The 24653-nt window shown below is 39.2% G+C and overlaps 1 protein-coding gene across 2 annotated transcripts in view; it reads right to left on the reverse strand.

Moving 5' to 3' along the window:
• Positions 1-24653, reverse strand: part of BCKDHB (branched chain keto acid dehydrogenase E1 subunit beta) — a 201083-nt gene that overhangs the window by 108297 nt on the left and 68133 nt on the right. For both annotated transcript variants that reach the window (XM_023517276.1, XM_023517275.1), the window contains exons 6-7: positions 17796-17893; positions 15426-15536 (exon numbers count right to left, since the gene is read on the reverse strand). In XM_023517276.1, coding sequence (XP_023373044.1) covers positions 15426-15536; positions 17796-17893 — 209 coding nt within the window. The remainder of the gene's footprint in view (positions 1-15425; positions 15537-17795; positions 17894-24653) is intronic.

The raw sequence follows: 24653 nt of genomic DNA on the forward strand, positions 1-24653 counted from the left end.
TTCTGACATAATAAATTAGAAATTAATAGGAAAATGCCCTAACAGTATATCACTGATGATATTAGCAGTAATGGGAATGTAACCAAAGGAAAACTAATGATCAGAAACAGGTCACCAGTACCTTACAGCTTTTAGAAAGAAATCCAACAAGAAGTTGTTTACCAGTACTGTGAGGGGCTGTTAGTCAACATGGTTGAGAGTTCACTCTACTTGTACCTTTAAGAATGCAATACTTCAAATGCAGCATATAGCACAACTAGTTAACCTCTTCCTGATGATTAACAGATTTGGAACATCTGTAATGATACCATGTTATCAAGGTAGATATTTACCTGATTTTTTTTTAAATATTCCTTTGTGCTTTTCATCATTTTCTTTTCCCACAGATTTCCTTATTTTCAGCCTATCCATATGCTTGTCAGCATATATTTCCCCTTTTTCTAATGTGTTGCCTCTAATCTAATGTGGGCATGATACCAAGCAAAGAAGTTTGTTAGGATTCTATGTAAAGGAAAAGTTGATGGGATATGAGTAAGGGCTAACATCTTTTCCAATAGAATTTATGTCTGTATGAGTATTGATAGTAAGCACTTCACATGCTGCTTAGAAGTCTTTGCCTACCTCCCAGATGCTTAGCCAAATCCTGGAAAGCTGAGATTCTAAGAAATCTAACCTCTCAGTAAGTGGAAAACTTCTACATTATGGAGCAAGAAGTGGATTTTTATTTCTCACCTACTATTTGTTGTTACACATACTAGTAATATGAAGGGTACAGAGATAAAAATGGTGAAGTTCAAGAAATAGCTGAGCATCTTAGAAGCTAGAACATCCAGGATCCTCTACTCAGAGCACTGGTGTAGAGTACTGTGGGAACACGAAGGCTACTACTCCAGTGCAGGCTTAAAAGACCATGGGAAAGGTACCTGGAGGAAAAAACCTGTAAACTGAGTGTCAAAAATTAAGAGAATTTTCAAATGCTAGTGTCAGAAAGCCCCCCACATACACACACACCCCCTTTGCTCAAAGAAGTTAATTATGTTTGAATTAATTAATTTTGTTGCATTTTGTTGCATCCCAACAAAATCAAAGAATGAAAAAGGAAGTCCTAGGAACTGGTATGTATAAGAGGGAAGTGGAGAGACACCCTGGAGACACCCGCGAGGAGCAGGCTGGGAGGAGGTCTTAGAGAGTGGGAAAGGAAATCAGGACTCCTGAAGAGGCAGAAATAAAAGTAGATTCCAAAGGAGGATCAGTATGAGTGATCTTCATGATAGTTTAGAAGCTTGTTATGCTTTTTCAAGAAAAAACTGAAAGGTAATGAGAAACTAAAAATTCTAAAAGATCTAAAAGAATGCCACGGCCCAAATATGATGTCCCCAAAATGTGGCAAGACTTTAAGCAATTACTGCATTTGTATGAAAAGGTGAGCCATTTGATGTAGATGCCGGGGTATCTCTTTTTAGGGTCCCAAGGGCAAAGACATTGGACCGGAAGTAAAAAAATAAATAAAATCATGCCCTTCTGGTAGGTTCAGTGGTGAGAAATATTTATCTTATAATAATACCAACAGTGTTGACTGGTTTTCAACTTTTAGAATCAACCGATAGGCAGAGATTGGAATATTTGATTATGGTTACAGAACAGAATTTAATATTTCAGGCTTGGCAATGTAACAACGTAATTTGCTTATGATTATAAAACAGAATTAATTGTTACCAGGCTTGGCAATGTAAAAATAAATAGCTGATAAGATATGAGAATGGAAGGGAAGAGAGAGAAGTGGCTACAGGAGTAGAGGGCATTCACATCACCTTACATACTGAGAGGTTATACTGAGAAAAGTTAATGGAACAAGCCATAGAGATTGAAATAATTTAAAATCAAAATATGACAGTAGAAAAAATAAAATACAGGTAAACATAATTCAAAACTAGGGAAACAAGGTGATGACAGCCAGGAATACAAACACATTCAATCATCTTGTGTCCCACTAGTGAATAATGTCTAAAATTAACATTTAAAAAAATACAGATATAGATACACACATGAGTTTAAGTTGGGGTGGTGGTGGGGACTTCTTATTCTTGAATAACAAATTTTTTGGTATATTCTCCACATTTGGTAGTTCTCCTAATTATGAATCCCACTTTCTCAGGATAGAATAAGAAAAAAATCAAACTATTTCGTAGTTCCCATCCTAGCCAAGATGTAGAAACACAGGCCGCACCTATCAAATCTAACTCAGCAGCCCACCATGTGAGGGCATGGGCTGAGCAAGTGAAGCCCCCCTTTCTGTTACAAGTGTAAAATGTGTTGGTCCAAGGTGGCAGCAGCCAGCCTAATCTGGTGACCATACATGGATTTGCTCCCGCACGTTATACACCACTGAGAAAGTAAAAGGCAAAGTATGACGGCAGTGCTGACTCCAGACTCAGGACACAGCACCGTGCACCATGACTCTCGGCTCCAACTAGCCCAACCTTCAAAGTGCTGGTGACACACTTCTCTCCAACTTGGATGCATTTTGCCCTGAGCTCTGTAACTCAAAAAGCTCAACCTTTCCCAACCAGCTACTGCTCTATTTACAAAGTTGTCACAAGTGGTTTGCTCCACCTGTTTTTTTTTTCCATAAATCCTGTTACTTTTAATGAGCATTTATGAAGAATCCGGGACTCTGCAGAAATGTACACATCACATTACAGCAGAAATGTCTGTACAATGTATTGCTCAAGGATATGGAAGCAGCCATCAGAGGAGCAAAATAGAGAAAACAGTTACAAGTTTAGGGAGTAGGGACATGTGACATGTGGCATGACAAGCTCCACCATACTATTTTGTTGTCATGTCAATGTGTTACTTAATTTTAACCTCTTTTACTATCACACTCAAAGAAAAAATTGAGAAGAAAAAACTAATTACAAGGAGACTATCACACCATTAAAAATACATAAAATATTGAAAAAAACTTAAGATGTAGAATAATTATGTAAGGAATTACAAAATTTAATTAAAGATAGAAAAGTATAAACAAGTAAAGAGACAAGCCAAGCTCCCAGAAGAAACAAAATAAAAGATGGCGGTGGGGGGGGGGGGGAAGCACAGAGAATGTAAGTGTCCAAAGGGAATGACCTCACAACTGATAAGAGCAGTCTCAGTTTGGGAGTTTAAGATCAGAGAGGCAATATACTTTTTGTAAACCTTTATACACCACAGTTTTAATAAATTTTTAAGTTAAATTATCACACCTAGCCACTGGAAAACTAGGGTGTTATAATAGAAAAGGGAAGAAAATCTTACCAATTAGAGCATAAATGCTACAATTTTATAAGTGTAAGAACTAGTTTAATGGAAGAAAGTTACATGGCCAAAGAAATGAACAGATAGTCAACCAATTTATATTTCTTACCTCACACCTAAAATGTTAAACTTAATAACATAATGTACCTATGATCTTTTTTTCACTATGAAATTAAGTAATGGATTTCTTTCTTTTCCCTGCTGTTCCTAACAGCAAAAGCAAGTAGTTTAAACAAAAATGAAAATCTTGAGTCAGACTCAAATAATTAAGTGCATAAAGGGACACTTCAAAAACACAAACAGGATGTGAAATGGAAAAATTATATAATTTAATCTTGCTTTCTCTAGTTCCATGTGGAAGGGGGAAAAAGTAATGCTAATTTTTTTAAAAAATGGGTAGCGTGACTTACAAAGTATACACAGTATTTTGGAATGTTTTTATATATACATACATTTTAATGTTATACAGGTGGACAAATGTGAAAGAGAATTCTTGACATTATAAAATATGTTGCAAGCTAGTATTTAGAGGCATTTCATCAGCAACTACTCTCAAGTGGTAATTCTGAAATAAAATAAGTTAATTATAAAATAAATACTCCAACATGAAGCCCTGTGGAAGTATTTTAATAACAGGGTCCAAGAATTTAAGACCTGAGATTGAACCGCACGCCTGCCACTCATTAGTGACTGACTTAGAGACACTTCTAATCCTTCTGCAACGCCAGTTACCTTATCTCTAAAATACCAATAATAATTCTTAGCAGAAGGGAAACTGAAAGGATTAAAGCAGAATGTACATGGTTCTGACAAAAAGGTTAGCATGAAACAGACATGAACTGAAAGTATTCCCCCTCCTCATAAATACATTTCTATTGCCAATAGCTATTATACTTTTCAAGTTGCATTCAAACCATATCACAAATCACATAATTATTTCATTGAATCTAAATTTTTTTTACAAATTCTGCTCAGCTCTGGTTGAGAAGCTGCACACTGTAATAAAAAAGCAAGGGTTCTGAACGTGAGCAACCTGGGTTGCTACCAGCTCTGCCCTTCCCCAGCGGTAAGTTACTCCACGTTCTCAGAACCTCAGTTTTCTTGCTTATAAAAAAATGACACTGATGCCCAATTAGAAGACTGTTGTAAACAGAAAAGAAGATATGTACATGACATGTGGTTTTAACTTTAATTTACTGCTTGGCAGGAACCAAGTCCTACCATATAAGATGTATTACACAAAATTAGGTCAGAACCTGTCATTATTCCTTTCATCTTCTTTAAAATATATCTACAACATAAGTCATGCCAAAAATAGACCAGGTCGCAGGAGCGATACTCTCAGTGTATTTTTTCCTGCAAGAATCACCAGTTCTTCCTTTAAGATCTTTCATTTAAAAAACCAAATGCAGCATGCTCTTTTTAAAATTCAACAAGATCATTCAAGAACTATATGTATATGTACACAAGACTCTACAAGACTCAAGACTCCTGGGGACATAGCAATGAACAAAATACACAAAAGTCCCTGCCCTCGTGGGACTTTAAGGGATTGACCAAGGGTCATGGGGCAAGGTGACAAATATGGCAGTACCATCCCAGTATAGCAACCAAAGCCTAACTAGTTGTGATCATGACAAAGAAAATGCTATAGGAACCAAGTTTCAAATCATCAACCTACCCACTCTGGAAGAGAACAACAAACTATTGTCATCAGACGGGGTGCACTGTCCTACCTGCTTTCTCTACAAAGTCAAACTATACCAAAAATAATTCTGAATAAAAAATGAGACTATTTCACATATTGCTTTTCATTTTACCCCAGACAAGTGTAAATATTTTTAGTAATTTCTTAAGTAGATTTTTTATATTAGAAGTTTATTATAAATATAAAAGACACACAATTTTTAACATACAACTTAAAATGACTTATAGTCTACCATCAGAAATATAAACTAATCTCAATACAAAATGTTAAATCAATAATAACTTTAAACCCAAAAGTCCCAGTACTATCAGAGAGATAATTTTATCTGGCAATATTTTTTAATTCTATTTTTTTTTTGAATAAATGGTTATTTACACAGAAAAAAAGTAAAGCAGAGAGAAGTCTAATTAGTTTTTAGTCCAATAGATTGTTGGTTGTTCTGATGCATAAATTAAATGTTTAGGTTACATTATAATACAAACCCTAAAATAAAACTGTCATATTACTTATTCAGACTATAACATACGCTTAATCAGCTTAATCTACAGTGAGCGGGCCAGGCCCCACTATGGAACCTACAGTTATTAACCAGGAGACTTGACCTAAGAGAGGCCTCTAGTGGTTATGGGGAGTTATTAGCACCCCTTCCCACCTACTCCTAACCTCCTCATTCTTTGGGAATGTTCTTCTTGTCATTCTCTCCCTCCCCCCATTCTTTCTCCCTCTCCCCTATTCTCTCATTCTCTCTCTCTCTCTCTCTCTCACACACACACCCCTACACACCCACACCCAAGAAAACAGCTGGTATTCAATCACTACATTATTCAAGTAAGCCCAAGAAATCAATTCTTTAAATGTATATTTCTGGTAATACTTAACCATTAGGAATTCTCTAAAAACAAATTTTCAACCTCCCCATAAAGCCAATTTAAAATCACTCAGTACAAATATAGGCCCAAATATTAACTGTGTAGTGCCAGAGGTTCAGGCTAGAGATGTTTGCACAGGATTCACACAGACCAAAGAAAAACCCAGGACTGAAAGGCAGCTGTGACGTGCCCTGGGCAGCCAACAAGCCAGCCTGCAGGCAGGTGGGCCAGCCTAAGCAGCTTCCCCCATAGGAGCCCCACCCCAGGAAGTCTGCACAGGCCAAAGCCTCAGGCTTTATACAGTGGCCAGCCCAGCAGCTCTGAATCCAGCACTAAGGACCACTACTTAAGATAACACAGGGCACCTGCTGGCTTAATCACAGTTAACAACAAGCTGGCCTTCAGGCAGGAAAGTCTAACTCTCCCCTCTTCCCCACACCTTGCCGATGTCATCGATCTTAATAAAAGTTAAATTTATGGTAATCTATATCAAACCTACAGAAGTTTTTTAAAAAACAGATGTAAAGTATACCAAACTAGAATTAAATTCTAATTTAGTGAGTGGGTCCCCCAAATGTGTTCAGCACCATCCACAAATACTCTCGGTAATTAACACCCAGGCACAAATGCAAAAACTAAGTACATTTGGCCCCTTACACAGAGAGGACGACCCACATCCAATCCCCAGGGCTTACCTCCTTCCCACTCCGCTCCACTCCTTTAACATCCCTGTCCTTTTGTGCTGCAGACCTCCCTGCTCCCAGAGCCTCTCCATCCCCCACCCAGCCCCACCAGCCTCAGTGCCTGTCACACCTTTATCCAGCACACCCAGTGCCTCTTTTTGTAGCAGGAATAGAGATAACTGGGGTGAAAGGACAGGAGGGAAGAAAACTAACTCTTGGGACAGTCAGCCCTTCCTCTGAGTATAGCCACTCACTGGTGTCACAGCTGAGTTACTTCTGGGTGCTCTGTCTCTGCAGCACCCCTGAGGCCCTGCCCTGCTCCCATGACAGCCCCCAAGTTCTCTGAGTCTATATCATTCCCCAGTTTTGTCAAAATTTTTGTAAAAAACAAACAACACTCAAAAAAAAGTAGAAGCTTGCTTTGGGCAAAGGATTGGAGGGGGTTCTGTGAGACCAAGTGTCTCATATTACAGTGTGTTTGAAAGAGAAAAACTCATCTCCAAAGCAAGGTGAAGTGACTGTTTCAAAAGCCACTATATATAGTACTAACTTTCATCTACACAGAAAATGTAATTATACCCAAAAACTCCCTTTTTAGAAATTACACATAGCTAAAGTTTACTGTAGAGTCATTTTTCATTTTGCCTTTCAGAGTCCATAAATTGGTCCTATTCACTTTAAATGAATCATTTCTATATACCATTAGGAAAAATTGACAACTATTAAGAAAAGTAAATTTCAAAGCCAAACTTAAGACTTAAATAGTTCAATGTAAAATAAACTAGTGGATTTAGTCATAGAGCAATATTCTGAAAGTTCTTTTTAAACTTTTGTGTAGGCACCAAGAAAAAGCACCAAAATCAAAACATTTTACTATCATAACAGTTTTCATAGCACATTATCAAACGTTCCCCTTGCTAATATTCGAAACAGCTTTTCAGAAGTATTCACTGAGCGCCAATCCTATCCCAGGCACTACTGCAGGTGCTGGAGATTCCACGGTGACCCAACAGACAAAAATCTCTGCACTCCTATAACCCACCTTCTAATGTAAGAAGAAAGATCAATAATCCAAAAATATAAACCACATCATATGTTAGATCATGCTAATCACTATGGAGAAAAATAAAGGTGAAAGGGAGTTTTGGTAGGAGGAACAGGATTCAATTTTAAGTAGGCGGGTTTTAAAAGGCCTTAAAGGAAGATGGCCTTTGAGTAGTGACCTAACAGAGCAACACAGTAAACCAAGGGGAAATCTGGAAAAAGAGCATTTTCTAAAAGGTGGATGGGCATTTGGGTGTGGAGCGTGGTGAAACCAGGGAAATCCTTGCAGGCCTTGGTAAGGAATTTGACTTTTCAAAAGTTTAACAGTGGAAAACAATGATTAGGGCTGGGAGCCGTGGCACAGTAGCTCACGCTGTGATCCCAGTACTCTGGGAGGCCAAGAGGGGAGGATTCCTTGAGCACAGGAGTTCAAGACCAGCCCGAGCAAGAGCAAGACCCATTTCTCCTAAAAATAAGAATAGAAAAACTAGATGGGCATCGTGTTGGTGCCTGTAGTCCCAGCTCCTTGGGAGGCTAAGACAGGAGGATCTCTTGAGCCCAAGTTTGAGTTGCTATGACACCATGGCACTCTACCTCAGGGAGAAAGAGTGAGACTCTGACTCAAAAAAATATGAGAAAGAAAAGAAAACCACAATGAGGTCTTTTGAGACTAGAAAGAATACATGCCTCAGTTTGAAAGAATCAACTCTATGTATGGCAAGGAAAGATCAGAAGAAACAATGGTTAGGACACTGTGGCCAAAACCCAGGTGAGAAACACCAGTGGTTAGGACCAGAATCAAAAGTTACTGCAGCAAAGGCAGTGGCCAGATTTTGGACATAATAAATATGTAGGTGAAGCCAGAAGGATCTGCTTCGGAATTGAATCCGGAGAGGCAGGACACGACAGAAAGAGAGAAAGCAAAAAGACCCCACCTGGAAAAGGAAACTCCCACTTATTTCAACAATTAGCATAATTTAATCTCCATTTAAAAGTGTAGACATGTCAGAATTCTAAGTGCCAATTTTTTCTTCTCTATAAACCTGAAAATCACCTTGACTTTGTAAATTACGTTTCTTTTCGGTTTTGCATTGTTTGTGTGGTTGATTCTAAATTAAAGGACGAAGGTTCTTCATCTTCTCAGTTACATTTAAAGCCTTTCATTTTCCTGGCAAAATCAAGTTCTTATTTTTTGTAGGCAGCTCCTCTGAATTTCTAGTCATCTAAGAAAAATCCTCCTTTCAAGCTTGACAGCAACCTGAGGGCTAACCGGGGCTGGCCGATGCCTGAACAGGGCAGCTCACTTTTGACCTCCTTTGGAATGTGAGTTCTACCTCAGCAGGAAAGTCCATAGAAGCCTGGAACCTTAACCACCATCCCCACTCCTGGGAAGGCCTGGGAGACAACGGCTCCGCTTACCAGCTCCCGTTTCCCATCAGCAGGCAGCCAAGCTGAGTTACAGGGAGAAACGCAACACAGGGCACAGGGAGGGCACCAGGACAGAGGAATCTCCTTCGCTGAAGGACACAGAGGTTCTCCATGATTTGATGAAAGGGCCTGCCCACCCTAAGAAGTAAACACAACTAATCGAAGGGAGGAGGGTCCTTTTAACTCTTTTACTTTTTGTTGAAGAATAACATAGACACAACAATGGACAAAGTGAGTGTTCTGCTCAATTTCCAAAACCAGTGCTCAGAAGCACCTGTTACCAGCAGCCACAGCCTTCCGCCCTCGCCACTCATTAACCACCCTCAGGATGATCCCTGTCCTCACTTCTAACACCACTGATTAGCTTTGTCTATAAATGAAATCATATCATGTATACTTATTTGAGTCTGGCTTCTTTATATCTATGAGATGAATACACATTGCGCCATCAAATGTTTAGTTCAGTAGTTGCCAAACAATTCTCTGTTTCTTTTTTATCTAGTCACTGGTTGATGGGCATTGTGGGTACAACAAGATCTCCCTATTGACCACCCAATGGACTATAACAAACCCGTCAACTTACAGAGGAGGTCAACATAAGGAACTAGGCCTCCTGTACTGATTCGTACATGTGGTGAAGGTCTGGTCTGTGAAAATTAGGTCAACTGAAGGAGATGGTCAGTGTAGGGAATTGGTCAACTATGGAGGTTCTACTGTATTTTACAGGGTAAAGAAACTAGAAATAACATCTGTATAAACATTCTTCTATTTACCTTTCATACATTTCTGTTGAAGGGGTGGGTGTGTGTGCGTATAGATATATGTACACTTAAGAGAAGAATTGCTGAGTAGTAAGGTGTGGGTAGATCCTGCCAAATAATTTTGTGGCAATTTGGGGGGTATTTTTCATTTTAACCAGAATGCTGTGCCATTAGTGGTGTTACATTATGGCTTTAATCTTTTAATTGCTAAAAAAATTAAGCAACTTATATTTATTGCCCATTTGAATAGCCTCCTTTATGAAGTACCTTCTCAAAAATTATGTCCATATTTCTATTAAGATGTCTGCCTTTTTAAAAGTATTTTATACTTCTGGATGTAAGTTTCCTTGAGTTTCTCTAAATCTTTGGGTTGCCTGCTCATTCCCTTATTCACCTTTTGATGAATAAGTTTTCTTAATTGTAATGAAACATAATGTTAGCCTTTTCTTAATGCTATTGTTAGTGTACAAGATCATGAAGCCATTCACCTGTGCTTTTTTTTTCCTTTCACAATTAGATCTACAACTTATCTGGAATTGATGTTTGCGTGATAAGAGTTAAGATAATTATTTTTCACAATACTCAAAGAAATCAATATCAGTTGTTGAAAAAAACTACCTTTTCCTCCCTGAATTGCAATGTCACCTTTGTCCTCAACCCGATAAAGGTCTGTTTCTAGACTTTGTATTCTGTCCCATCCTATCTGTCCACATTTATCCCAATACAATGCTGTGATTACTACGGCCCCTAACACATCCTGACAGTTGACAACTAAGCCCTCCAGCTTTGTTCTCCCCCAAGACTGTCTTGGCTATTCTCAGCCTTGCTATCCATTAACATGGTATATGCTTCGGTTTATATTTGGGTCTTTAATATTTTGTGATTCTCTACTTAAAGTTCTGACTCATGTATCACTAAATTTTTCCCTAGGCAGTCCTAACCTCAAGGAAAAAGCTGTCAAAATTTCACTAGAAATTATAACTTTTGCTGCAGCTATTTTGTCACTACTCGTTATCAGAGTCAGAATTCACTTCTATTTCTAGGCTGCTAAGAAATTTTAGTCATGAATGGATAGTGAAATTGAGCAGAGGCCTTCCCTGCCTTATCAGGTAATTTTCAAATTGTTTTTGCTGTTTATATGGAGACAGAAAATTACCTGTTATCAGGTAACTTTCAATTTGTTTTTCTGGTTATATGGAGAAGTGCATGAACCATTTTGAATGTCTGTGAACATTACCTGTGCTATCTCTGCTCATAAGAAGAATCTATCTATAATTTTCCTTTCTTAGACTGTCCTAAACAGGTTTAACATAAAGGTTATGCTGGCCTCATAAAAAGACTTTGCAAGTTTTCCCTTGGATTCCACTCTCTGGAAGGGTTTATTACATAGAACTGTATTTTAAAGAATTCACCAACAAAGCTGTAGGGGCCTAGGGTTTTCTTTGTATGCAGGTTAATAAAAATGGGTTATTTTAATAGATAATGACTATCTAAGTCCTCCTGTATCAATTTTGAATTTGTTTATTTTACTCAAAACTTTTTTGTAAAATTATTTATAATATCCTCACTGTTTTATTACTGCCCACAGGCTCCAAATTTCCCCTTCTTCATACCTAACATTTTTCATTTGGTTTTGCCCAATTTTTTACATTAGTTTTGTTAAAACGTTTATTTACTCATCTCTCTGAAGACCTACATGTCACTTTACTAAAGTCCAATTTCAGTAGTTTCTGCTCTTACCTTTATTACTGCATTTCTTCTACTTCCTCTAGGTTTAATTTTCTCTCTGGAGATGGAAACTTAGACCCTTAATTTCTTTATTCTTATTCCTGTTTTCTAAATATGCAGTTTGTATTTGCAGCTATAAAATTTTCTTTGAGCACGGATTAAACAGAATCCTGAAACTTTTGGCATGTTAGATCTCCAGTGACACTTAGATATTTTAAATCTGTTGCTTCTTTCACAACTTACAGTTTGTAGGAAGTTTTGGCTTTTCAGTTGTCTTCCCCACTCCCCGATTTCTACCTGAATTCCACTGCTGTCAGAGAAAATTCTCTAAATGAGTCCAAACTTTTAAAATTTCCCAAAGTTACATTTATGGCCCAGCATTTGGTCAATTTTTACAAATGTTACATATTCAACTGAAAAGAATGAGCTCTTGGGTTTGTCTGGTGCACAGTTAGGTCAAGTTTATAAAATGTTTTCTTTAGATCTTCAACACTTGCCAAAATTGTGTCTGTTTGATTAAGGGGTGTCTTAAGGTCTCACACTGTGCTTGTGTATGTTTGTATCTTTGAGATTTGTTTTTTGCTTTATCTATTTTGAAGCTATGTTATAGAAGACAAAATAGATTTAGGATCATGACATCTTCACAGTGGATTGACCCCTTTAGCATTACAAAATATTCCTCCTTTTTTCCAGTAACATTGCTTGCCTTAGAGCCTTGTTTGAAATTAAAACTACACAACCTTTCTTTTCCACCCCTTTATTTTCAGCCTTTTAGTATCCTTATATTTAAACTATGTCTCTTTCAAGCTACATGTGGTGGTGGTGGTTCTTTTTAATGAAGTCTGAGAACCTTATACTTTTACCAGACTTAATTAATCCATTTGTATTTAATTTACTCACTTATATATTTGGGTTTATATGTATCATCTTACTGTTTTCTATTGATACATTTATTTTTTGTACATATTTCTTTTCTTTTGGATTCACCAACTATTTTTATTAGTTTACAGTTTTCTTAACTCACTAGATATGCATTCTTTCACTATCATGTCGGTTGTTACACTAGAGATTATAACATGCATCCTTGATTATGATCTAATGCAAATTTGACATCACCATTAATCATAGAGCACCAGAATATTTTAACTCTATGTAAGTCCTCCCTGGCTTGCATTTTTATCGTCTTACATTTCAATCCTATATATGTAAAATCCTATATTTCAATCCTACATATGAAAATTACCAACACTGTTTTGATCAATCAGTTTGGAGCTATACTTTATATATCTTATCCTCTTCTCACTTCCCTATTTCCTGCTAGGACAATTTTCTTTCCACCTAAGGGAAATCCTTCATGATACCTTCTTCATTAAAGCCTGCTAGTAATAAATTCTCTCAACTTCTGTTTCTCTATTTTTATTTTGTCTTAACTTCAAAAGAATGTTTTCCCTGAGTATAGAATTCTAGGTTGGCACAGTTGGAAATTTAAGACGTCATTTCATTATTGACACAGAGTGGTTCTCTTAGACTATACGCCTCTCTGAGGCTGACAACACTTCTGTCTTTTGTAGGCTGATGTTCTGATACTTTCATGAGTTTTTTTTTTGTTTTGTTTTGTTTTGTTTTGAGACAGAGCCTCAAGCTATCACCCTGGGTAGAGTGCTCACAGCAACCTCAAACTCCTAGTGCTCACAGCAACCTCAAACTCCTAGACTTAAGCAATTCTCTTGCCTCAGCCTTCCAAGTAGCTGGGACCACAGGCACCCCGGACACGCCTGGCTATTTTTTAGTTGCAGCCATCATTGTTGTTTGGCAGGCCTGGGCTGGATTCGAACCCACGGGCTCTGGTGGATGTGCCTGGCACCTTAGCCATACAGTTTATGACCAACTTTCGCTCTTCTTCCAGAATTCAGATTGTCTCTTTTGACCAGATCCCAAATGTGTTTTATGCTCCTTTCTGATTCAGTTTCTTTTTCCTTCTGTGCTTCAGTTTGAACATTTTCTATTAATTTGCCTTCTGGTTTATAATACTCTCATCCACTGAGTGTGATATGTAAACCATCTATTGAGGTTTATTTTCAGATATAAATATTTTTTGATGGCCCTACCAAGTTTATTTGATATACACACACACCAGTAAATCCACACACACAACGTAATTCAGAAATGAAGAGCCAGGATCCCGTCACCACTGCAGGGACCTGAGCTGGAACAACATGGGAGAGACTCAACACATGCAGAGGTGAAGGTGCTGACGGCAGAGCCCTGAGTCTCTGCCCCTCATCCCGTACAGGTCTCTGGTCTCCCATCTTTCTCGGTAAGATAAAGCCCTAAAATCCTGAATCTACATTCCAGGGCCAAAGATGAAACCAGGAGATTTAACAAAAAGGGGCAAAGCAACTAAAGACCATGTCTTCCCCAGCCTCTCCTCTCCCTGCTTTCATGGTTCACTTGGGTATTGTTATATTATGTTACCATAGGCTGCTACAACCCGTTTTCGAATGTTGAAGGTATACAAATACATAAATAAAGTTCTAAAAGCACTAGTCCTAACATGCTCAGCGTCCACCCCCGCACTCCCCCCACCACCTCACCTCCCTGCCATGACAAGACTTCGCAGCCCCCATCCAGAATCACCAGCCACACTAAACACACAGCCCCCAGGACAAGGGGGATACATGCTGCAAACAAGCAGCCAGCTCCGGTTTAACCATAATTTGGGACATTTGGCTACCGGGAAGAAACCCCAGAATCTGACTGGATTTGAAAATGGTGCAGAAAGCATGAGTGTCATGTTGTCTGTCCACCTGAAACGCTCTTCTTCATCATGGAAACTTCAATACATATAAGGGCTTCAGACACCTGTTGGAGCCAGGTGTATCAATGTCCGGTGTTTAGATGGTGCCAAGTGACTCTTCAACTATCTTTTCTATAACAAATCTTAATTCTCCTACTAAATTATAAAACAATCTTCACCTAAAAGCACCATAAGCTACACTTTTACAGCAGAATTGTCTGCGGATTACAGTCATGTAACCACCTCAGAAACTGCCTGTAAAAGCTACAAGAATGCCAAAGTTCTAAAAAGTAATAATAAAAAATATTAAATACCCAGGTCTTACAACTTATTTGCTATCAAGAAATTAAGATAAAACAATACAGGTCATTGCCCCCTAGACCTTGGTAGATAAGTTGACCACAAAATGCTTAAACTTCCTTATACACCAATGAGAGAACACATTATCTAGACATTAATATAAAATGTATTGGTTATAGATAATAAAATGAAAATTAAACTATATTCTTAAAAGGAAAATGACTATGTGAATATTGTTAATAGAAAGAACAAGAATAATCTAATCAGGTCCAAGGTCAAGGAGCTATTTAGAAGCTGTACATCAGAGTCACCAGAATCCCACAATTTAACACTCAAGCTGTGATCCACACTATTAAGGCTATGTAAAGAGTTATTTTTTTAAAAATGGTCCATCCCATCACTTTTGGGGAAGAGAGAAATGAGAATTCAGCCAAACCATTTACCTAAATTAAACCTTGCTCATCAAACCATGACCAGTAACCACTCAGAAATTAAAAACACAGGTGCCCCCACATCCCTAATCTGCTCCTTCTCTCACACATTGCAACCCCACGGAATGCATGAAGGACACGGTTTTGTAATATTTTAAACAGAGGAAACTACAGGAGGAAAAAGAAACTCAAAGGTGATTTGTTTGAGTATTAAGCTGATTGTATAACCCTCATTCCGTTCATGCTGCAAATCTGAAAGGTTTAAATCAGTTGAAAATGCTCATCCAGCTCAAAATTTCAAAAGAATTCCTGGCAAATATCCAACAAATCTGGCCCAAAGTTTTGAGGAATTGACATTCTATCCACATGATATTCATACCTTACAAACAGTGTCCACATCCCAAGGTATTATGGTCCTCAGGTCAATGACTTCACAAGACACTCCAAGCTTTTCCTTTGCCATGGAAGCCACCTCCCGGATCACGTGAACCTGACACAAGGAGAGAGACACGGAGAGTGATGACAGAGGCTCCGTTCCAAAAACTAGCTATGACATCATGAGTAGAAACAGGGCCCACAGTTGAGAAAGTGATCTGCAGGGAGGATTTGTAAATTTGTTTTCAACATGTTGAACCTCATATTCTGCCCAAACCATCAAGGACAGATGTTTAGAAAACAGTTGGAAAGAGATTCTAAGAGACAGGGAGAGAAAGCGCTGGAGATACTGATGACAGCGATAGTGTACAGAGGTCAGTAAGTGACCGGAGCAGACAGAGTTTCTGGGGGAAACAAGCAAAGGAAGATGCAAAGGGCAAAAATCCTGGAGCCCAACATTTAAGGGAAAATGGAGGAAAAGGAGCTCACTTAAAAGAGAGAGAGAAGGAGGGAGGGAGGGAAAGAAGGAAGGAAAGAGAGAGGGAGGGAGGGAGGGAAGGAAGGAGGGAGGGAAGGAAGAAAGGAACAATGGATTAAAGATGAAGAATACCAAGGGGGAGCGTATTCCAGAAGTTAAAGAAGAACAGGTTTCATAGAGAGAGTAGCCCCTACCACATAGCAGTAAGGAATGAGGGCTGCATTTAACAATACAAAGATGAATGGTGTTAACAAAACAGTTTTAATAAACTAACAGAAACAGAATTCATATATACAAACATAAGGAATTAAATATAGACAATATTAGATATAACCAGTAAATATAAACAGTTCTTCGAGTTAAGTGGCAAAAGAAAGGAGGGAAGTAATGGTGGTGCAGGAGAAAGGCATTTTTGGGGACTAGCTAATGGGTCACAGGCCTGAAGAAGGTGAAGGGGCAGATTATCTCAGCTGGAGAGAGACCGTGCAGACCAGACACCTCTTCTTCAAAGATGAAGAGAAGAAGGATAAGATTAGCAGCGGAAGTAGCAGGTGTGAAGGAGAGCAAGTCAGGGGGCTTGGTGTCCATACGCTAACCACCTCATCAAGAAGGGAACACAGCCACATGCTAGGGTGACAGAGATCTGCATTAAAAAGAGGACTGAAGGAGAGCATAAAAATGTTCACTACGATGACCACAGAGTGGCCAGGAAGCACCCCACCCACTGCAGGGGACGAGGGGTGAGCAATGCAGCTCTCCAAGCCCAAAGTCATGTGCAGCAGAGAGTAGGAGCTGGTGAAGTGCAAATGATCCTAGTTATCTTCTTTATATGATGCTGTCTGCGATTTTCTGAAATAGGCAAGTATTTATACAGAAAAAAGAAAGAATTTCTCCATTTCTTTAAACAGAAAGAAACTATAAGAGGGAGAAGTCTCTGACAAGAGAAAAAAGTGCTCTGATGTTTAAAGTTTGTAGACAGAGCAACGTGACAAGCCCTGGGGGAAGCTGGAGTGTGTAGAGAGAAAGCCCTACAAAGAGAAGGGTCCGGAATTCTGAGGTTGGGATGGGCCCGCACGGCCAGCAACGTGATCATGAGAGATGGCAAGAAGCGGGAAGAAAGAGCAGACCGCAGGTCAGGTGCAGCAAAAGTAACGAGGGCATCGGCAGGAGCCTCCAAAGACAGCGCTTTCAGGAAATGCGTTTCTCTAAAACTTTGCTGTTTCGGAACATTTGTAATGACTTCACACATGCTTATATATTTTAACATGACTGAACAAGTATCTCACCTTCACTCAGGAATCAGTGTCACAAGCTTTCAGTTACGAGTAGCTCTGACGACCTGGTTACGGCATGGTGACTATCACTAACACCATACTGTTCACTCCAGAGAGACCAGACTCAGGGGTCCTCACCAGGCACACACGCACACAAAATGGAAACTGCGGTGATGGATGTGTTAGACTGTGGCAACCCTTTGACCACACATATATCGAATCATGTTGTACACTTTGAATATATACACTTTTCATTTGCCAATCATACCCCAATAAAGTTGGGAAGAAAAAAAGACCAGCATCAGGGCCCGGAATCCATGCCTCTCTTGTGATGCTGCTCTGGACTCATCCCAGAAGCAGCTTTTGGAGAAGGACATTCTAGCCCATGAAAATAGGGATGTTCCACTCTGAGCGTGTAGTTTGTATATGGAAGAATGTTTGTTTGGTTTTTTAATAAAAAAACAGGATATAGAAAAAAAAAAAAAATAAGACCAGCATCAGTAACACCAAGCAGACCCGAGACCCAAAGCAAACACTGTTTTTGATTCTTCACATATCAGGATTAAAACTGGGAGTTTCCAGGCATAAATGGGCTTTAGTAGCTGGAATTGAGGCCACTGACCTGCGTGCCCCAGGCAACTAGGGTAACGTCACTGCCTTCCTGTATGACTTCCGCCTGGGATAGTGGGATGGTGTACGGCTCTACTGGAACCTGTTCCACTAGACATACAACAGGAAAAAATGAGAGGTTATTTTCCTTGTGTAACATTTGTACATAAAAGAATATAAGAACTTCACTGTGGTAAACTTTTAGCTTTTTCCCAAATTCTACTTATTTATTTTATTAATATATTTATTTTTGCAGTGTTTGGCTGGGGCTGGGCTTGAACCCACCACCTCCAGTATATGGGGCCAGCATCCTACTCCTCTGAGCCACAGGTGCCGCCCAATTCTACCTATTTATTTAAAACAGCAATGGCATTTCTCACATGGCTCCATGACATTACTACAACAAGTTTATTACCAGCCATCCTGGGACAGACAAAAAGACTTCTGGTAGAAACCAGGACATCTTAATAACGTATAGGCGTTAGTCAATAAGAATATATCAATATTTGTTCATTAATCACAACAATTATACCATACTAACATGAGATGCTAACAGGGCATAATGGGTGTATGATATACGAAAACTTTCTGCATTATCTTTGCACTTTTTCTGTAAATCTAAAACTTAAAACATTTTTTTAAAAAGGTTTCAAAATTATTAGTAAATGTGTTAAAACTTTATTGGACAGAATTAAGTTCTCAGACCAGTTTCCTATCAAGTAGCAAATGTACAGGGTTTGAAAAGCAGGGAAAAAACACCTCGAAAGGCCACACTGTGAAGTGTGTTTTTTCACCTTGTGTCTACGAGCACATCACCCACCACAACAGGGGACACACCTTAATCTTCAAAACAGAATACTTTAGGTCCCCAAAAGGTAAACTGAATCAGCTCCCCCAAGAACGCCAGAGATCTGTGAGGTATTGATTATCCTTTAATCTTTTCTGCTTCTATCGGACAGACTTGATGTCCTCTGAAAACTAAGCACTCTGCTTCAGTGACTCTTGAGGTATTTACAGGGTACGTGTGCACAGGCCCCTCAGTCCTTTCCTTTTCACAGATGGAATCACTCTGGTGAACCTCTCTACAATCTACCTTTTTTTACTTAGCAATATATCTTGACCCTGTTTCCATGTCAAAATACAGTTTTAAAAGCACATGTGTAATTTAAAACTACTGAACTGAATATAGCTGTTAGAAGTGAGGTAGTGGGGATTTTATTTCGTATTCTTTATGTATTTCCAATCCAATGCCATTTCTACATCCAATGGCAGAGAAAGCTGAATATTCTTTAAATTATTAATATGTTTAAATAAAAAAGAAAATTTGGAAACCTCCCAAAGCAATGTACAGATTCAATGCAATCCCCATTAAAATACCAACATCATACTTTCAAGATTTGGAAAAAATAATTCTTTGTTATGTATGGAACTAGAAAAAACCCGTATAGCCAAGGCAATTCTTAGTAATAAAAACAAAGCCAGGGACATCAGCCTACCAGACTTTAGGCTGTACTACAAGTCCATAGTGATCAAAACGGCATGGTACTGGCACAAAAACAGAGACATAGACATCTAGAAGCAAATCGAAAACCATGAAATGAAACTAACATCTTATAGCCACCTAATCTTTGATAAACCAAACAAGAACATACACTGGGGGAAAGAATCTTTATTCAATAAATGGTGCTGGGAGAACTGGATAATAGAGAAAGAATCTCTATTCAATAAATGGTGCTGGGAGAACTGGATAACCACATACATGTGAAAGACTGAAACTGAAACTGAACCCGCACCTTTTCCACTCACTAAAATTGATTCAAGATGGATAAAAGAGCTAAGCCTGAAGCATGAAATAAAATTCCTTGAAGAAACTATGGATAAAACACTTAAAATTATCAGACTGGGGAAAGAGTTTGTGAAGACGACTTCAGACACAATTGCAACAACAACAAAAATAAACAGGACTTAAATAAATTGAATAGCTTCTGTACAGCTAAGGAGACAAGAACCAAAGCAAATAGACAACCATCAGAATAGAAAAAGATATTTGCATATTATGAATCCGACAAAAGCTTGATAACTAGGATCTACCAAGAACTCAAATTAAACAGCATTAAAAAAGCCCTCAGATCACTGGATAAGAGAAATGGGAAGGAAGAAAAAAAAAAAAAACCTTCTCTAAAGAAGACAGATGAATGGCTAACAAACGAAAAAATGCTCATATCCCAACACTTTTACACTGCTGGTGGGACTGCAAACTAATACAAGCTTTTTGGAAGGAAGTATGGAGAATCCTCAAAGAACTCAAAGTAGACCTCCTATTTGATCCTGCAATCCCATTACTGGGCATCTACCCAAAAGAAAGAAAATCATTTTAAGGACATTTGCACTGGACTATTTATTGCAGCTCAATTTACAATTGCCAAATTGTAGAAACAACCTAAATGCCCACCAACCCAGGAATGGATTAACAAGCTGTGGTATATGTATACTATGAAATACTATTCAACCACTTAAAAAGATGGAGACTTTACATCTTTTGTATTAACTTGGATGAAGCTGAAACATATTCTTCTTAGTAAAGCATCACAAGAATGGAGAAGCAAGAATCTAATGTACTCAATTCTGATACGAGGACAATTGATGGCCCAGTACATGGTGGGGGGGTAGTGGAAGGGGGGAGCAGAGAGAAAGAAGGAGGGAGGGGGTGGGGGGTCACAGTGTGTGACACACCTCTTGGAGGCAGGACACAATTATAAGAGGGACTTTACCTAACAAATCACTAACAAATGCAATCAGTGTAACCTGGTTCTCTGTACCCTGAATGAATCCTCAACAACAAAAGAATTAATTTTAAAAAAAAAAAAAAAGAATCAGGCACTTCAAATAAATAAATAAAAATTAAAAGTACTGATGCCAGGGTCCTACCCTCAAGATTCCAACGTAATTATTCAGGAATGGGGACAGAGCATTAGAAAGTTTTAAAGCTTTCCAGGTGGTTCTAATCTGTAGCCCAGGGGCCTCAATGTTAGAGGTTAAGCCAATAATCCTAATATTTCTTTCCTCATTATCTTTTCCTCAAAATTCTACCTTCAGTGTGCCTTTTTAATTCCCCTGATAAAACATGGAAACATTTTCTGGCCTGATGGTTGTTTATAAACAATTCCTGCCAGGCACGGTGGCTCACGCCTATAATCCCAGCACTGTGAGAGGCTGAGGAGGGAGAATTGCTTGAGCTCAAGAGTTCAAGACTCACCTAAGTGAGAGTGAGACCCCAACTCATAAAAAGTGAAAAACCCAACTGGGCACTGCGGTGAGCACCTGTAATCCCAGTAGCTTCTGGAGGCTGAAATAGTGGGATGCCCACAGCCCAAGTCTGAGGTTGCAGTGAGCTATGAATGCAGTGCTATGCATTGTACTCTGCTCAGGGCATAGGGTGGGACTCTGTCTCAACAACAACCACCAAAAAACACAATTCCTAAAAGAAAAGTTGAAAACTTAATTTCAGAAGTAATTTTCCCAGAGTGTGCCATGTGATGACATTTCTAACTTTAGTGCAGAAAGGGCTGGTATTTGTGAAAGGAAAAAAAGAAATTAAGATGTTTAAATAAAAAAGAAAATTTGGAAACAACCCAGGTGCCCACCAACCCATGAATGGATTAACAAGCTGTGATATATATACACCATGGAATACTATTAAGCCACCAAAAGATGGAGACTTTACATCTTTTGTATTAACCTGGAAGGAAGTGAGACATTCTTCTTAGTAAAGCATCACAAGAATGGAGAAGCAAGTCTTCAATGGACTCAAAACTAACATGAAACCAGCACATGAACAAATACACACCCACAAGACAGAAAAACTCAACTTGATTCAAGTTGAGGGGGAGACGGAGAGACCGTGTGGGAGGGGACTGGTGAGCTCCCACCTACTGGGCACAGCCTGAGGGGACACAGCACACCTCCTGGGGGTGGGACACAGCCACAACAGGGACCTTACCTAACAAATGCAAGCACTGTAACCTAATCATTTGTACACTCATATTAATCTGAAAAAAAATAAAATAAAACATGTTCAGGCAATTAAACTAGGCTGGATCCAGAAACTCAATGTTGTCATTTCAAAAAGAAAACGAAAACAAAAAGGGTAAAAATTTATAAAATTACTTTTGTAGTTAAATTTCAAAAAAGAAGATAATTAAGCTAACAATCCTCAGACAAAGCAGTGTTAGAAAAAAAGGATTTCATGCTTATAAGTTTTTGTGTATCACCAGATACGTCCGCTGTCTGAGCCAGGGTAGGGAGCCTACTGCTGCATGAGCACCAGCTCAGTGGGCCCGGCGCACCGCTCACTTAGATACGTCCCAGGGCTGTCTCGCCCTACAACAGCAGAGCTGAGTGTTGCAGCAGAGCCAGTACAGCCTGCAAATGCAAAATATGTATTATCTGTTCCTCTGCAGTGGTTCTCAACCTTCCTAATGCCGCGGCCCTTTAACACGGTTCCTGTGGGTTGCGACCCACAGGTTGAGAACCGCTGCTTTATAGAAAGAGATTGCCAAATTATAAACAATGCTTTTAGACGTTAATCCCAACCCATTCAGTGATTACTTAGACCCGATATTGGCTGGCTGGATGGGAGGATGAGCAGATGGACACATGGACCAGCAGGCAGAGGGACAGACATCTTCAACTTACACGCTACTTAGCGGTGTCGATGCTAAACCAAAGTGAGGGTCAGAACGATCCTGATGGCATCTGGCAAAGGCACCACAGGTAGCGCACAGGCTGTGCCGGCATCAAGCCCCCTCTCTCTGGGCAGCAAGGTCCACGTGCAGGCAGAGAGGCCTGCAGCCAGCGCACATTCCGTCATGCTTCTGAGTCAGTGGCCGCCAGTCAAAGTCCTGCCTTTCCCGCCTTGTAAATCAGTTGGCAGTTAGTCATCAGCAAATCCCTGGAACACACTTAACGGCTGGCAGACCAAAGAAATGGCTGGCATCTTGGCTAGCCCCCTTGTACAGCTGCCAGGGAGTGACTAACTGCTTTATTGTCTTAAATAAATTACCCAGAATAATAAGGCCACAATATTTTACCAATTAATTAAGGAACAACAAAGTGAAGCTTTCTTCCCTATTTTAAAAAACATCATGCAGAGACTAAGACTCGGGAATAGTTTAACGTCAGCAGCCAAACCCATCTTAGATTGCACAGCCTTCATCCTGAGAGCAGGAGAGGAAGAATACAATTCCAGTACGTTCATTGATTTATACTTGACAAATGGGTCACCTGTAGAGCAAACTATATTTGTTCATTTAACAGTCACGGTACACTCAAAACACGCAGGCACCAACACAAGATGCTGAAATATGAAACGGGGATGGCCACGGAGAGGCACACACTCTAATGCCACACACAGACAGAAAGAGATTATGAGCCAACAAATAAAAACATACGGCAATGGAGACAAACCGCTCAGGGTCTACAAAGGAAAACCACCACCCAGCCATGAGGAGCAAGGAAGCTCCATCAAGGAGGACGCACCTGACTCGGGGGGGAGGGTCTTAGGACAGGTCTTGACACCAGGGCAGAGGGCACTCCACAGAGAAAATGTGTGTCCGTGAAATCGTGTGTGTGTGTGTACATCTACAAAAGCATTTTTTGTAGATTTTTTGTGGCATTTCAAGTAAAAGTGAATACTGAAACCTACAAACCACATTCCTAAGTCCCTAGAAAGCACTTTCTAGTTCTTTCTGATTTAATATCTTGATAACTTGCGTAGAAAGCTTCTGCAAGAAAATAACAACTTGCTCTGAACGCTGCGAGCTGCCCTCTGAGGCTCACCACCACTGCTGCAGAGATGACGGGTGGTTTCTCTGCCCGGGCTCTTGTATCAGTAATGCCAGTTGTCTCATAAATGTGAATCTCAGGCAGAGCTTTATTCATCCATGTTGCACTATACAAGAAGCAGTGAGAAAACAGAAAGGTTCTCTTTTCAAAAGGAAGCTGAGTGCATTCCTAAAATGTGTTAGTTCATGCTGCCTGATGCTATTCAAGTCCCCATGGCTGAGAAAGCTCAGGCCCTCGTCAGAATTCACCGTCTAACGGACGGGGTGGGGAGGGCAAACCCACCCAGCCAAAAGCCCATTCCAGCCTCGTCTCTGCATCTAATTAATTTAATTAATTAATTTGGAGGTCTCTGACAAAGCCTCATATTACTTTTCTGCCCCAGTATCCGGCCAATAATCATGGGCACATCACAGAACAGAGTGAGGACACAGTAAGTTAAATGGTCCTTAGGAAGAAAACTGCTTTACAAGTAAAATAATTCAATGATACAATAAGTAAAACTATAAAGTTTTCATTCTAGGAAGAATTATTCTTGTCCCTAACACCACTTACTGTATAAAATTAACATTTAACTATAAACTAATACTATACTTCTATATTATAATTATTACTTTTCTGAATGATCTCCTTTCAGATTTGAGGTAATTATGATTATTTAAAAATAATTCTCACTTCTATACCAACAATTTTAACACTGGTGCTAGATAAGAAAGACCACATGAACAAGGAATCACTTTTAAATTATTCCCCAAACTCAGTTGTACTCAATCTTTTCCTCCCCTCTTCACTTTAAATTATTAAAAATCCAAAGATTAACAGTTTATACTAGAAAAACCCAATCAACATACTGTTAATACTATAAAATCTGTTTGACTCTTCAAAGAGCACCAAAAAAACAACCCCTAAATCTGCAAGGATTGTCCATGCTTTCAAGGAAAATACCATCTCGTTAGGAGATAAAATTAACTTTCAACAAGTAAAGTAATTAAACGCCAAAAGGCTGTGCTTGTTTGGGGATGGGAGTCCA

Source organism: Otolemur garnettii, unplaced genomic scaffold (assembly GCF_000181295.1).
Source record: "Otolemur garnettii isolate 467f Iridium unplaced genomic scaffold, OtoGar3 scaffold00107, whole genome shotgun sequence".
Lineage (NCBI taxonomy): Eukaryota > Metazoa > Chordata > Mammalia > Primates > Galagidae > Otolemur > Otolemur garnettii.